We start from the raw sequence: 16,482 nt of genomic DNA on the forward strand, positions 1-16,482 counted from the left end.
CACCCTCTGGTGCTTCAGGGCACCAGACTCCTGTGTGGCCAAATGTGTTTTGGGGTCCATGCTGTCCCTGTGGTTCCCCAGCTTCTTGTGGGACACAGCTTCCCCAAGGGACTCAAATCCATTTCGGGGTTCCCAGCACCCCACACTTGGGGGTCTAAGCAGTACCTGTGGCTTCCCAAGCCCTCATAGTGTAGATACCCCTCTTTGGGACCTAAATGCATTTGGGGTCCCCAGCCCAGTGTGGTACTCAGACTCACTTTGGGGTCCCTGCTGTCCCCGTGGCTTCCCAACCCCTTGTGGGACCTGCAGCAGTGCAGGGAGGTGTGGGGCGGTGCAGAGGGATGCGGGGAGGTGCGGGGAGATGCGGGGTGGTGTGGGGCAGTGTGGAGAGATGCGGGGCAGTGCGGAGGGATGCGGGGCAGTGCGGGGTGATGCAGGGCGGTGCGGAGGGATGCGGGGCAGTTTGGAGGGATGTGGGGCGGTCCGGAGGGATGCAGGGCGGTCTGGAGGGATGCAGGGCGGTGCGGGGCGGTCCGGAGGGATGCAGGGCGGTGCGGAGCGATGCGGGGCGGTGTGGGGCGGTGCAGAGGGATGCGGAGCGGTTTGGAGGGATGCAGGGCGGTGCGGAGGGATGCGGGGCGGTCTGGAGGGATGCGGGGCGGTCCGGAGGGATGCAGGGCGGTCTGGAGGGATGCAGGGCGGTGCGGGGCGGTCCGGAGGGATGCAGGGCGGTGCGGAGCGATGCGGGGCGGTGCCTCCCGCCGCTCCTGACTCAGCGCCCCGCCCGGCGGGGGCAGGAAGCCGGGCGGGCCGGCCGGCCCCGCTCCTGTCACCGCCTGCGTCAGAGCCCGGAGTTTTCCACTGACGGAAAAGGGCAGCGCGGGGCGGCGCAGCCCGGCCCGGCCCCGGCAGCGGAGCGGGAGGCGCCGCGCCAGGCACCGCCGCTGCAGCCGGAGCCGCCACCGCCGCCGCCGCAGGTAGGGAGCGCCGGGCAGCCGGGATGGGCTCGGGGGGAAGCGGCGTGGGGGGCGAGCGGGGGGCGAGCGGTTCAGCAGCGAGGGCTGCGGGGTCCGGTCGGCGCTGCCCGGAGCGGGGTTCGGCCGCCCGGAGCCGGCTCGGAGCCGTCCCGCCGGGCGGGGGTCGCTGCCCGTGCCCGCCGCCCGTTCCGGCGGTCGCGCCGCCCCGGCGCCGTCTGGCCGCGCTGGTTGTGCCCGCGGGCGAGCGGAGCCCGGCGGGGCTGCGGCTGGGGCTGAGCCGCCGGGAAGCTCCGGGAGCCGCCGGGACAGCGGGACGGTGTTCCTTAGGGGAAGGGGTGAGGGTTTGCTGCGCCCCCGACTCGCCCCCCAGCACTTTGCCATCGGCCGGGCTGTACGGACACCCGAACATCTTTATAATATTTATTAGGAGTAGCGCAGAGTTCCCCTCTCAGCCCCGCCGCGCTAAGTCCAGGCTCCGCTCCATCCTCACGGTCGCGGTTACAATTTTTTGATGTTGAGAGAAAGGTTGTGGGGGGGGGTGGGGGGAGCTTTGCCGGCTCGCTCTTCCCCAAATCCGCCCGGCTGGGGATGCTTTCCCGTCGCTACAGCAACACCTACCGACGGGCGCACGGAGGGACCGACGGGCGGACAGACGGAGCGGGGCACCCCCCGCACCCCCCGCCTCCCGAAATAAAACATCGCGGCTTTTACAGCCCACCTAAAAAAAAAAAAAAAAGAAAAAAGAGGGAAAAAAATAAAAAAAGGATACCTCGTCCCCCCGCCCCCAACTACTAAGTTTTCTCAGGTTTTTATAATTTTTTTCTGCCTGCCCCCCCCCACTCCCTCCTCTACCCCCGGCATCCTCAGAAGTGTCTGTCACCTCCGAGTTACATAATGTCGCTGTAGGAAGAGGCTGACACATAGGGACAGCCCTTTCCTAAAGCAGCTCAGCCTTACGAACGCCTGGAATGCCAACGCCTGGGTGGGATGGATGGAGAGAAAACCCTCACGGCCGTCCCCAAACCTCGAAGTCACAGAATGGGGGAATCCTTAAGGCTGGAAAAGCCCTCTAAGATCCCCGAGTCCAACCCTTAACCCAGCCGGGTTGAGTCTTGTCATTTGTTACCAGGAACTGATGACCAATTATTATTTCATTTTATTACTTTATTTTAAAATGAAAATGATTCCAGTTTTCCTCTGCTGAGCAGTTTGCAGATGTAGCCGGTCAAGGTGTGTGTGGGGTGGGGAGGCGGGGTTATTTTTCAGGATGGTTGGGTTTGTTCTCCTCCCGGAGAGACTCCGCAGCTCCCGGCAAAGGCTTTAATAATTCAGCACAGGAAATGCGTGCGTATATATAGCAGGGAAGGTAACGCACAGCGTGTACCTACAGGAGGACAAATATGGAAACCTGGTGTGAATTATTCATGAGGTGTGATCAAATAGAGGATTTTCCTAGACAAAGCGCACTTCGCTGTTTTCCTGTTTGTTACAGCACAATCTGCGCCGAGTACATCCGAACCTCCTTTCATTTTGGGCCGTGTCAGATAACCTTTAATGCATTTGCTGAAAATTCTTACTTGCCTTTCAAGCTGTCAGCAAGAAGTAATGGGTTGATAGAAAAATCTGACAAGCTTTTTTTTTTTTTTTTTTTTTTTTTGCAAAAAAATTAGGAGATGGAGTACCCACTTGTGCTGCTCTTTCCCGGGAAGGTGTTTTTTGCCTGTTCAGGCTGTGACAGCAGCATAAACTCGTGGTGCTACGGACTGATTCATGCTCCCACTCCGCAGCACGACGTACTTTGGGTTTTGCTGTTGCATAGTAGGCAGAGGCTATTTTTAACCGGAGCAAGGTTATGAAACCTTAGACCCAGCTGGGTGAAAATAATCTGGTCTGAACTGGAAAGCACAGCATTATGTGGCTGGGAACACGCGTGGGACTGTCCCCTGGAGGGTCCTGGTGGAATGATCCCGCTCCCCTTGGCTCCGGCCAGCCCCGAATTTGGGAAGTGTTGTCATCACGGCGGCACGGGGGAAACCACTTCAGTAAATATGCAAAGAATTAAAATAGTTAAATGATCGAGCAATGAATCAGTGCTGATAGTGTGGCGATTATTAAATAACCCGGTGCTGTTAGGCAGCAGATTTCTGGGATAGCCGAGCGGGGAGCTCAGCTCCGCTGCACTTGTGGGAGATTCTCACACCAAAAGAGAGATCTGCTCGCCCACAATAAACGGCAGCGTGCAAACAAAACATCAACCCCGCCAGCTGCCTTCGCAGCCGTACCTGGCTAAAATATGCGGTGGTGTTTTTTAAACTAATATTTACTCCTGCTCGACCTGCACAGCCACTGCGGCTCTGGGGGAGGGAGCGGGGCTCTGACTCACGGCTCGGCACGGTCCTGAACTCGCTCCCAGCTGCTCCCGGTGTGCTGGGCACCATCCACCTCACTCTGCTGGAATAAACCCACTTTGTCCTCCTGGCCTGCAAGCAGATGGCTGAGCTTTAAAGTCAGCAAACCAGCTCAAAAAGTCGCTGGAAAATAAATACTTTTAGTGCCCTGTGCTGAGTTTTGGAGGGGGGGTAGAGGGATTGTTGTTTTCTTGGTTGGCAGAAGAAACTTTGTTTTCAATAACTCGTGCACAGATTCCGGATCCTTCAATTCTGTAGGATGCTCCACTGACATAACCCCCAACATTTGAAATATTCTTGCTCCTGGGTGTTCTCCTGCAATACCATGGGAATTATGGCCCGAGCAAAGGCAGCTGCTGGACTCGCTGTGAGGAGTTTGCTTTGCTTTGCTTGCACTGCTGTGATCTCCTGACGCTTCAAAGCACATGCACAGCCCCAAAATGCAGCACTGAAACATCTTCTAATTCTGCCCAAAGCTGGGATGCCTCTTTGTGCAGCCTCCTGGAGAGTGGACACTGGTAGGCGTTTTTAGTTGCTGTCCTCTGCACTTGGCTAAACAAATGCCAAACCTTCTTAAATCTAAATTACTCGAAATATTTACTGTTGAGACGTCGTCCAAGAGGAGGATAGTTAAAACATTAATTCCTTGCATTCCACTGTATTAGGGCTTTACCCTGCAACTTGCTGGGTGCCAGAAATGAGACTTTGCAGATTGGATTCCCTTCCCCCAACTACACTGCTCCCCTCTATTCCCCCCACCCAAACTTTAATGCTTTTTTTTTTTTTTTTAAAAAAAAAAAAAAAAAAAAAAAGGAGGGAGAGAGAAAGAAAGGAATGCACATCTGGGCTAAATATTTGTTAGAAAGTATTCCCAGGATAGTGGGAGTTCTGGTGCCAGAGAGGAATTCCTGCGGGTTTGATCCATTGCATTATGTGCTTGTTCCAAAAGCTGTTTTCAGTAAAATAGATGAGTAAGAACTCTTAGCCAAGAACAGAATGTCTTTTTTGGCAACTGAAAGGAAGATAGGATTATTTTATTTCAGGTTATGTAAAAAAAAAAAAAAATGGAGAAGGTGGTAAAATCCTGCACTCAGTGGTGCCTGCAGAGATTTGCAATGGCAAACTCAGAAATAGATATTTATTTTTTCCATGCTGCTGTGGACATTTTTGGGACTTGCTTGTAAAACACCACTGTGGGTTTAAGGTTCCTTGCAAAATTACTGCAATTAAAATATCCTCATTGTGTCTGAATGGGCCTCTGGGCTTTTTTGGCTGAGTGGCCAGTGGCCTTGGTGACATGGCTTTAAAGGCAGCATCCAAATTGCTGGTGTGAATTCTGTCTCCATGTGCCAGGGTGAGGAGGGGAGCAGAGGATCATCCTGGCTTTGACAGTGGAGGATTTTTGGGGTGGGACAGAAGCAGACACCGATGGGTGCAGCTCCACTACATCGCTCCTGAGAAGGATTTGAAAACCTGCCTTGGAAAACGTTTCAGCCATAAATCAGCAATGAGGGAGAAGGTGTAACAGGAGAAAATTACTATATTTTGGCTGGTGGGCAGCAGGTTCACCAGCTTTTTCCCATTAGCTGGGAATCCTGTTTGCACAACACCTCCTTTGCATTAACAAAACAATAGGTGTCTTGAAGAAGACATCGTGCCAAAAGTGTTTTTTTCCCCAATCCATTTGGCTCATTCTCATAGATGGAGAGCTGCACACACCTCCCTTCATCCTCCTGGCTGGTGATAGTATTTAAAAAATAAATAAATAGAATTGCACCATCTTATGCACAGCTTGCTTTGGCTCTGGCTTGGTGTTTGTGTTAGCTGGGTTTGCTGGCTGGAGGAGAGCGCTCTGCTTTCCCTGTGGGGTTTTTTGGGGGGATGTGGTGCAGCCCCTGATGGGCTGTTGGGTTGGCAGGTGACCTGAGCAGCAGGGCTGCTGCATCTTTGGTCCAGACCTGGGAGTTCTCCCTGTCTCAGCAGCATGACCTTGGCTGCTCCAGCACCCTCCTTTGCCTCCCACAGGACTTGGATGTGGTCAGCATTGCACCTCTGAGGGTGTTTGCTGTTGGACATGTGTCCTACAGGCATTTTAGGGAGCTGGTTCCTCCCTCCCTTGGCTGTAGTGGCATCCCTCACTGTCATCCTTCCCTGTCCTTTGGAGCATTTTCTCTGCAGCAGGAACTGATGCTCTTTCAAGCCACATGTGGGATTATTTTTTTGCAAAGTTTTTGCCCGTTCCAGGTGGACAGTGGGGTCTGCAGCCCAGGCTTTGATTTGGAGATTTTCTTTGCTCCTGGTTGTTTCTTCAAGCAAATATGAGACGGGGCAGGAGGCACATACACAAAAATAATACAAATTAAATGTTTGTTTTTTGCTGTTTTGTGAGCTCAGCTTCGCCATGGAGCAAGCAGGAAGGGGTTAATCCAGGTGTGGGTAGGACATGTGCTGCTGGGGCTGGAGGGTGGCCAAATCCACCTTCTCTGCATCTATTTTGGATTAAGGCCAAAACAACCCCTCTGTGGCAAAACCACCTGCAGCTCCAGGAGGAGGAGGAGGAGGGATGGAGGGATTGCTTCTCCCCAGGTTCAGGGGGTCGTACTGGCCCTGGAAGTGCACCTTGCAGGGAATGATTAACTTCTCCAGGCCAGGGAAGTGCTTCATCCAGGCACTTTTTTGACCTTTTAGGTGACTATTGTCTCCTGGGAAGTTGGTGGTAAACATAATTAGGGAGGGTTGGTGCAGAGCTTGGAAGGAACTGTGTGTGCTCCTGTCCTGCAACGTGATACTGCTTGGTGCTGTCGGGACACTGAAAATCCCATCCTGGGGAGTTTCTGAAACTGCTGTGGTGCTGTGCTGCCTCCTCAGGTCTGTCAGAAGGGCAGGTTTAGAGGGTTTTTTGCCTTGTTTTGTTTTTTTTTTTTTTTTATTTTTCAGAGACTTAAATTAACTTCAGACATGCAAAGCAGAGAAAGTGTTTGGGTTGCAAAGAATGAATTTGGCGGTGGAGAGGTTTTGTGTGGTGGGAGGGGATGTGGACTGGGTGTCTGGCACCCCTGTATCTGCTCTGTCACCATCCCAGGGCTGCCTACCATCCCAGATTTATCTAAATTCTAGGGATGCTTTAGGGATGTTTTATGGGGTAGCTGTAGCATCCCTCCTTGCTGGAGGGAGTTCCTGGGCTGGGGCTGCATCCCTGTCTGGTGGGATGGGGTCAGAGCAGGTCACCCCTCAGGCAGCAGCTCTGGGGATGGATCACTGGCTCCCAAATTAGCTGGCAGTGGCTTCTGCAGGAGCAGGGGAAGCTGAGGTGGTTTTGCCAGAGTCTAAAAGGTGGAATGATCACCATCAGTGTAGGAGCATCTCAGGATGGGTGGGTGCTGATGCCCATTAGAATCACAGAATATCCTGAGGTGAAGGGACCTGCAGGGATCATCAAGTCCCAACTCCTGGCTGTGCACAGGACCACCCCAAAAATCCCACCCTGTGCCTGAGAGCATTCTCCAAATGTACTGCAGGCAAAGTCTGTAGCTTTTGTGGGTTTTTTTCATCTCCCAAATTTGCACAAACTTTATAAAAGCAAAGTTTAAAAGATGCAACACAGTTATTTTTGGCTTTCTTTTATTTTTTTTCCTTTAAGATGAGCAGGGGCAAAGCATGCAGGAAATTTAGGAATCTAGGCAAGTACAGAGCTCCTTTGTTTTTAATTAGCTGCGTTGTTTTTAATTGCTTCTATGCTTGATACATAACCCAGCCTAAACAAGAATAGCTTATTGAATGGGGGACTGACTATGAAAGGCACCGTGAGGAGAAGGGCTGTTCTTCACAGTTGATATATTTGTATTTCAGTGCTTCATTTAATAAGTCTGTTTCCCCGGGGGGCTGTAGCAAGTAAATCATGCCAACAGATTGTTTTCTGCAAACTGGCTTATTTTTGTAATTAGCAAGACGTTAAAGCTGTAACTGCATAGAAAGCGATCTGGGTGAGGAGTGAACATAAAAGAATTAGTAAGCAAAATGTAATACTTACTGTTTGATGACATTTGTGTTGATTGGATTGGTTTCTGGACAGTTTGTTGTCTGGGATAGTTTCTTCTGCAGTGTTGTAAAATGGAAGAGAAATTCACAGGTGTGCACAGGAGTGTAGTAGGATGAGGTGATTTAGGGACAGCACTTTTTGGGAATCACATCTGCCTGGCCAAGTGGATTTGCTGGGGGTTTCAGCTGTCCTGCTCATCACCAGAAGCTGACAGGATTTCCCTGGCTTCATGTTGCTTTTTTTTCCTTTGCTTTCCAGTTATATGACAAAAACGGCATCACCATGAGCGGAGTATTGAAAAGGAAGTACGAAGAGCTGGGGGATGACAGCACCTACTGCTCCTCCTCCTCCTGCTCCCCCCTCTCCTCCTCAGCATCCTCAGGCTGGGACACTGATGAGGAGAATTCCCGTGGAGAGCCCAAGCCCAGCTCTGCCTTAATCTCCAGCTTCACCCGTGAGTAGCTCTGGCTTTGCCAGGATCAGCCATGGCTCTGTGTGGGGTTTTTGTAGGGTGGGGGGGGTCAGCACCCCACAGAGACCCCCTTGGGACACACCTTCGTGGGTAGAAGTGGCTGTGGTGCCAGCTGCCTGTCATGACACTGATTTGTAACCATCCAACCTGCTCACAGGGGTTTTCCTCAGCCCTTCCTTCCAGTATTTATTATTCCTTTGGAATGGTTTTGCTGAAGTCCATATTTCCAGGAATGGAAACCCAAGGATGGCTGTGCAGAGGCATGTGGGTGCTTCCCAGCCTGTGCTGCAGGACCATCCCACCAACCCTCAATTCCCTGTCAAGCTGTTTCACAGGCAAAACCTAATCAGACAGTGAAGGCCTGTAATGCTCTTTTTTAAAAATGATTAACCAGTAGCGTAATTACCATTTCAGAACTTGTTTCCTACGTAAATTGGGTACTTTGCCAAAGAACATGACACGTTTGACATTGCCTCCGCTGCTAGCACAGATAAAAGCTATTTTGTTTTCCCAGCAATATAAGTTTTGAGAGCTTTTAGGAAAACACACAGAAGGCAGTGTTGTAAAGCCCTTTATCTGCTGTGTGAAGGGAAAAATAAAAAGTACAATAGAGGAACATCTTCATGGAGGAGAAATATTCCAACCTAGTAAATTATACTGAACACCCACTGTATATAGCAGTTAAGGTCCACTTAGCAGACATACACAAACACGCAGTGGTCTGAAAAGGCTTTAGAAGTCTTGTAATAATAAAGAGTCTCATTCTTGCTTGTCTTCCCAGGTTTTGTGACAAAACAATGAACTTTTTGTATTCTCTGGCTCAATTGGAAAAGGGTCAGGAATGGGAAAACAATTTTGGAGGAGGGGTGCAGGGAGAGAGAAGCAAATGCCAAAGTGCAGCAGCTCGGCCGATAGATGATCGTGGTGGTTAACTTGCCTTCTGATAAAGAGCTCATGTTTTAGGAGATTGAGTCAAGGTTATTGTGAAAATGCAACACACAGTGCAAAGATATGATCAGAGTGACTGCAGGGCCCAGTGTGAACCCCCAGCTATTGAGCAGAAGCTGCTGACACAGCTGGGTGAACACTTCTTTTTTCTCTTTTATTTTTTTTTTTTTCACATGAAACCGAAACACTGTATTTTGGCAAGTGAGACCTGTGAAATGTGGGTGCAGTTAACTGTCCAGTCTTGCCCTTTCACAGCCTTTGAGGCCCACCAAAGCAGCTGAGCCCCTTGGCTTGTTGCAGTCTTTTCTTTGGTGCCAGTGTAAGGCTGCTTGTGGCTCTGCCTCCCCAAGAGCAGGGCTTGATCCCAGCTCTGCAGCAGTCATCCATCCTTTCTGGGTTATTTTTTTCCATGGAGGCAACCAAAGCACCCATGCCACAAGCAGAGAATGGGACCAGAATTCCCTCCCCACCACAAATTTGGGTGGTGCTGGCTCTCATTTCTGCCACACTCATGGAAACTCACTGACTGTGAACCTGCCCTGATTAGACCCCTCCATCTACTGTGTTTGCACATGCAGATGTGCAGCCATCTCTGGAGAGGCTCTGCTGTGAGTGGTGTGTAGCATGTTTCAGCAGTTTAAGATAAACCAGAGTCATGTTTACCCGGGGATCACCTGCACAAAGATTAACATCTTTGCAGCTGCTCTCAAGTGAGTCTCTTGAGAATAAACCGTAGATTCAGAGTTCCTTCCAGTGGATGGTGAAAGGAAGTACCAGAAAAAGGCAGTTATTGGGTTATTTTCTGCCCTGCCACAAAAGCTGGAGCCATGAAGCACTGGGAATGCCAATGCCACAGCATCCCAGGAGCAGACCAGGGGCTCCTGAGCATGGGGCAGAGGGGATTTGGAGAGACAGATGTGTAGGATGGCTGGTGGCTTGTTCATTATGCTCTGCCACACATGAAGAATAAGCAAATGGATGTTCCTGGGGGAAGTCAGGTGGGAAGGAGAAGCAGCAGCCACCTCGTAGGGTGAATCTCATCAGTGACTCTGATGCAGCAGGGCTTGGTTTAGCTGCCTCTCCATCCTCATCCCACCTCTGCAGTGTGAGCTCCTCAAACACTACCAAGCAATGTTGTGGCCTTGTCCCATCGTGTCCCTGCTGAGAGAATAATTGCATGTCCTGCCTGTTTGTAATATTTCTATTCCATCATGGCAGCACTGACTTAGTGCTCTTTGTTTTTTTTTTTCATTCTCCCCTTCTCAGCCACGTCAATCCTGAAGAAATCCAAGCGGCTAAAGAAGAACAATGTGGAGTTTGACCGGGTCACTGTGTTTTACTTCCCACGCTGCCAGGGCTTCACGAGCGTGCCTAGCCGTGGGGGCTGCACCCTGGGGATGGTGAGCAAACACAGCTCCTCCCGGCAGTTCACACTGGCAGAGTTTTCAAAGGAGCAGGAAAACGTCCGTCGGGGCAAACTCGAAGAGAAATTAAAAGAGGAGAAGTTGGAAGCGTTGAAATGGAAAGTGAGTTAGGAGCACGGGGCTGGGTTGGTGGGGAGCTGGTGGATGTCGTTAGTTAATTGGTCAGTGTTTAATAAGAGCCTCTGAGACCTGGGGGCATCAATCCTTAGCTCTCAGTTTGAGTCTCCGAAAAACACAGGCTCCAGTGGGGGATTTTCCTTTAGTTCTCTTTGAAAAGTGAAAAGACGCAGAAGACATTTTTGCTCTTCTGGTAGCACCTCTCTGGATCCACTTGAGACTCTTCTTAGCATCTCCCAAAGTCTTTTCATTTCTGATTAGATACTTGATATCCCAGAACACATCCCCAGTCAGGTCTTTGTGGGCTCTTAGATGTTGATCCTGAAGTTGGGGCGAGAGGTCATTCCTTTCTTGTTTCCCCTCAGCTGGGGCTCGAGTCCCAAACAAGCCCCTAATGCTTTGTCCTTTTCCTGCCCTCAGCTAACCATGAACGGCACCAAGGAGTCGGAAGAGGCCAACCAGCTCACCATCGAGGACATCTCTGACGATGACATCGATGTCAGCAACGTGGACCTGGAGGACGGCTTCTTCCTGCAGCCCTACCCCGCCAAGAAGAGGCGCGCGCTGCTGAAGGCCGTGGGGGTGAAGAAGATCGACAAGGAGGAGAAGCGGGAGCTGCACAGCATCCGCCTGTCCCGGGAGGACTGCGGCTGCGACTGCCGCGAGGTCTGCGACCCCGAGACCTGCAGCTGCAGCCTGGCAGGCATCAAATGTCAGGTACAGCCTCACCCCTGGGCACGGGGGACAACGCGGCTCCGGCTGTGCGGTAGAGCGGTTGGACAGGGTTAGGGCAGCCTTTAAAGCCATCTGTGCTTGGAGGTGAGGAAAGCTCTTGGAGCATCGCTCAGGCTGCAAGGCGGACGCTGCTCCAAAGTGTCCTATTCCCAAATCACATGTGCAGCCATCCCCACGCTGCCAGTGCCCCGCTGTACGTCCCCACGAGACCCATACCTGCTTGACCTCCTGTTGGAGGTGAGCACGTGGGAATGTCTGCAAGGAGGAGCTCCTTGCTCCTCACACGAGGCTGCGCTTTCTCCCCCTCCTCCAGGTTTTATTTTTAATTCTTTTTTCTTTTTGGCGTGTGTCACAAATCCCAGCGCGCTCAGGCGAACGTGGGAGTGTCAGCTGAGTGTCAGCCCACAGCGAGCTGTGCAGGCCTCCTGCACAGTGGGATAATCCCCTTGTGTTCAATCAGTGAGTTATATTTTTCAGGGTGTTTCTTGTGGGTGCCTGCCCAGCTGTATTTTGGGAGCCTCACTCCCTATTCTGGGTGCTGCTCACTCCCTCGGTGCTGTATTTGGAGGCTGGGGGTGGCGGAGGTGGGTGCTCCATGTGTGTGTCACAGCCCCCCTCTAGTGGCTGCTGCAGATCAGATAGTGAGATCATTAAACAGCAATAAGGAAAAAACTCACTTTTACCCTCTTATGACTCCTTTTGGACCATTATATTTTGATTTTTTTTTTAATCCTTTAATTTTCCTCACTTTTACTGAAAGCCAGCTTTTTATGACACCTCTTCAAAAGAGCAGGGTGTCATTTTTTTTTTCTTCCTGCTTTTCAACCCCTCAGCTCTTACTTGGTTTCTCAGGGCAGACGAGTCGCAGGCAGTTTTGGTTTTATTCCACTGGGCTCAATCCTAACCCTGCCCCTGTGCTTCCCCTGTGCCAGATGGATCACACCTCCTTCCCCTGCGGCTGCACCAAGGACGGCTGTGGCAACACCGAGGGCAGGATCGAGTTCAACCAGGCCCGCGTGCAGACACATTTCATCCACACCATCATGAAGCTGGAGCTGGAGAAGCAGCAGCAGAGCAGCGAGAAGGTGGCAGAGGCTGAGCCCCCCTTCCGGGAGCGGCTCTCTCCGCTGGGATGCGCGGCGGGGAAGGGCTCGCTGGAGGAGCGCGCGGTGCCGCTGGCACCTGCCTTCCAGTTCAGCCCTGACCTGGAGGCCCTGGGGGAGAACAGCTGCAGCAGTGACATGACAGACTCCTCCATCTCCTCCCACCCCAGCGAGGACCTGGAGGAGCCCTACGAGAGCCTCCCCTCTGACAAATCCCAGTCGGACGTGGACGACGACGGCTTGGCGCGCATCCTCCACTTCAACGACTCGGATGCCGAGGAGGAGAGCAGGCGCGGCCAGGACGACCTCGGCTGCTTCCACCCCACCGACTTCTTCATCGAGGAGCACGGCAGCGAGGCCAAGCCTGTCCCTGGCCACTTGTCCCACCTGTCGGAGTGCCTGGATGAGAATGCCAACCAGGACAGCGGGGGTTTGCTGGAGGATGCGGCCCCGGTGAGGTGCGATGGGCTGTCCTGCTGCGCCTCCTCCTCCTCTGAGCCCTGCTCCAAGAGCTACGCCGACCTCAGCCTTTCCTCCGATTCCTTGGATTTCTTCCAGTCTTTCTCAGACTATAACTTGGGACCCCTTTACAACTCCTTAAAGGAGTATGAGAACCTGGATAACTTCTCAGCGTTACAGTTTCAGTTGCCTAATTTCCCTGGCTTCCCGCAAACCGGAGATCAGGGCTCCTGTTTCTTGGAGTCCCTCATTGGTTTGTCCGAATCCGTCCCTGAAACCCCGGCCCCTTTCACAGACAATCAACTTTTGGAGGATGCCATCAAGTCATCGCTGATGGAGACAGTGAAAGTGTGAAACACCCACGTGGCTCAGGCAAGGACCGATGCCAAAAGGAAAACAGGAATAGTTGGACAGGCAAACTTTCACTGAAAGGATGGTGTGCTACTCAGATATAAGGAGGAAAAAACAGCAACAGCAGAAGACTTTCTAAGCAAATTAACTATTTTTGGTCTTTATAGAACGTGGACGTTTTGACATACTGCAGCTACAATCAGTTCTCTCGCTGTTTGTGCAAAAATTTCTAAACTTTCGTGACGGGGTGGGGAAGGGAGGGAGGGAGAAAGACTTTCACATGAGAATTCCCTTGTGTTTTGTATGAAAAGACCTGTTGAGAAATACTCCTCACTAACGTTGCCAGTCGTCCATACAGCCCCTTCTAGAAACGTTTCAGTGTTGCAGGAACTTTTTAAGGCAACTTTTTGAAACTGTATTTATTGTGAAAATTTGTGGTTTGCGTAAGAGTCGGCCCAACACACTCTTACGTTTAAATCTGACGAGGTTTACAGAAGAGATCCATACACTATATACATAATCATTCTTCATCTATTTATTGCAAATTCCAGAATTTAACTAGCCACTGAAGCTTGAACTAGCATGAAACCTTATTTAAATTGGTAATACCTCAGATGTATTATGTGTACAATCATATTTTTTTGCATAATATATCTGTATTTATTTATTTTCTACCTGTAGTACGTGAATAGCACTGTGGTTTGTCGATGACCTGGAAGGGCAATAAGGTCTTCAAGAGGAAGATGACCCTGGTTTTTCTGACTCTGAATGATGTTGGCTGTTTGGTCTTCACTTCACATTTCTAAAAACCCTGAACAGAAGTGGTGTGGGAGGGGAGGGACGAGGGAAGAGTTCATGCAACATCCCTTGGTTTCTCCCAGCCTTGTCGTAGACATGGGGATGGTGTCTGCTCTCCATAAAGTCACTGTGGAGAGCAAAGCAAGCAAAACCTTCAACTATTTAAGAAGTAACATTAATACTAGCTCGAAACAAAACCCAACCCCTTTCTGTAAATTATTTTATAATTTATTTAATTTCCTAAGGATTTGGCCATGAGATCTTTCCCCATCAGTTATGGTGCCTGAAATTGCAGAGGAACTGTCAGCAATGGTGGGGAGGTGTAACCACAAGGACCTTGGCAGCCCTCGTGGGGGGCTTTGGGAGAGCAAAGCCAAAACAGCAACACTGCTCAAGCTCCTCAGCAAGTGCTCCTTAGGACTCCCCAGCACCGAGGATGTCACAGCTCCAGAATCCAGTGGGTCACACTGATTGTACTGTATTTTTTATATAGGTGAATCAAGTAATTCAAGCAAAACAGATGGATTTGAAGTCTATTGGGTTGGTAATCCTGTGGGTGCAGTTTTTGAAGGCCTGAAGACCAAGCTGAAAAACTGAAGGCTTTTGGTTTTTGAAACGAGATAAATCTTTGTGTTTAGGAAGGATACTGGAGGCTGCCTCGGCCTTTTGCTGTTTAAATCAGTCTGAGAGCATGAGACTGTTTGGCCACGAGATGTAACTGGACAGAAAATCTGTGCATCAGTGATACACTAAGTGCCTACACCAGTGGTATGGAAAAAGCAAAACGGATTTAAAACCTACCGGCTTTAAATTCCCCCTTGGAAAGTTTGGTGATGGGAGTGATTCCTGGCATTACCAGCACAGGAGGAAGAGACAGTTCTGGTGTCCCAGCCCCGCTGCCCTGGGAGCAGCTGGAGGGAACTTCTGGTGGTGCAGAGACACACAGACAAGGGAAAGAACCCCGAAACACGGATTTGAGGATTTTCCTATTGGCTGAACTGTTTCTATCCCCGACCACAGGGATGGTGCTCTTGGATACCTGCTCACTGACAGGTGCCTCACTGCAAACCTGCCGGCAATTCAGAAAACTTCTGGCGTACGAAACGTGGGTTGCTTGGGGTTTTTTTAAATCCTTATTACTGCTATTTAATTGTACATCTTCTCTGGTATTGAGCCAGTCAACTTGGAAGTGGAGCTGACCCCCCAAGTGCTCGCCGCCGCTTCCTCCCGCAAGGCATCGCCCCCGGGGCAGGAGGGCGACTGTAGGAATACTACTGGCAGATGGAGGATTTCCTGGATATATCTATTATTATTATTATTGTTATTATTATTATTATTTTTTATTATTATTATTATTTTTCATTGTCGTCGTTGTTTCCTTAGACTGAAAAATCCCCCTTTCAGTTATCTCCTAGGTGGTAGTTCCTTATCCTTCAGACTGCATCAAAAATACTGACAGGTGAAAGTCTGGTAGCGTTGTGTATTTATTGGCACTAATGTATTTTGTAACATTCCTAGGTTTTTCTGCATATATATATTTATATATATAAAATGTATGCCTATATTTTATATATATATATATATATATATACACACACACACACACTTGTTTTTTAAATGAATGATTGGGATTGACTCCTGCCTTTGTGGATTTTTTTTCAATAATTTATTCTTTTTATTTGTGTTAGTGCCAAAAAGAAAAAAAAAGGATTTTTTTCTCTTTTTTTTTCCCCCCAGGGCACTGAATTGTAAATATATAATTTTTTTTCTTCTTGGTATCTGTGTAAAAAGTTGCCTGTTAAACAGTTTAAAAACTGGGTATTTATTGACACAATCTGTAATTATCTAATGTATTGGTTGAAACACTTTGGTTTCAACATAGCTTTATTTTAGCTTTCTTTGTGTATATATTGTGATTATGTTGCTTAAAGGTACAAGTTAAAAAAAAAAGCTTTATTTTTACCTTATCCATTTGCATTTGTTTATAAAAAAAGCATATTTGTCTACAGCTGCTGTCTCTCATTTCATCAAAGCAATATGAAGAAATTTCCATTACACTTTCAATAAAAGAATTTTGTTTGAATATGGCAGTGTCTTCACTAATATCCTTTGTGTGACACAACAACCTATTCTCTTTTCCCTAAATAAAAAATAATTGCATGGGATGTGATTTTCCCAAACTTTTTGGGCTTATGGATGTTGGCTGCTTGTCTCTAAGGGATGATGGAATAGACAACAGTCATGATGGCATCCACATCACCAAGGAGAAATCTTGGGAAACCCTGGAAACCACTTTCCCTCCTGGGTTCCAAACCATTTCTCATTGCCCCATGGTCCCCCTGGGACCTGGAAGGATGCAGCTGGGCAGAAGCATCACCATGGTCCTGTGCTCCAGGGGAAAAATAGAAAAAATACTCTTGGTCATGGCAACAGCACGGAAAGAAGAGAGTAGCATGTGAAGCAGCCCATGGTACAAAGGAAAAATGATGAATAAATCCCAGGAATCTAGATGGGGAAGAGCACACCTCTCCCATGGGTCTGTGGCTGTCAGCACAGGCATAAATCATAACCACTGCCATTGACCTGAAAGCAAGGGAAATTGGCCAAAGAATGCCATTGTCTAGTTTTCCATTGGGAATCCGTTTTTAAAG

General features: G+C 49.6%; 1 protein-coding gene across 1 annotated transcript; it reads left to right on the forward strand.

Annotated features, from left to right (window-relative positions):
- The first annotated feature begins 941 nt into the window (after nucleotides 1-941).
- Nucleotides 942-15,910, forward strand: CSRNP1 (cysteine and serine rich nuclear protein 1). The gene is made up of 5 exons (XM_033075847.1): nucleotides 942-977; nucleotides 7,683-7,878; nucleotides 10,111-10,370; nucleotides 10,806-11,102; nucleotides 12,053-15,910. Exons 2-5 carry the CDS (start codon nucleotides 7,707-7,709, stop codon nucleotides 13,034-13,036), a joined length of 1,713 nt encoding a protein of 570 aa, XP_032931738.1. The 5' UTR covers nucleotides 942-977; nucleotides 7,683-7,706; the 3' UTR covers nucleotides 13,037-15,910.
- The last annotated feature ends 572 nt before the right edge of the window (nucleotides 15,911-16,482 follow it).

Source organism: Catharus ustulatus, chromosome 1 (assembly GCF_009819885.2).
Source record: "Catharus ustulatus isolate bCatUst1 chromosome 1, bCatUst1.pri.v2, whole genome shotgun sequence".
Classification (NCBI taxonomy): Eukaryota; Metazoa; Chordata; class Aves; order Passeriformes; family Turdidae; genus Catharus; species Catharus ustulatus.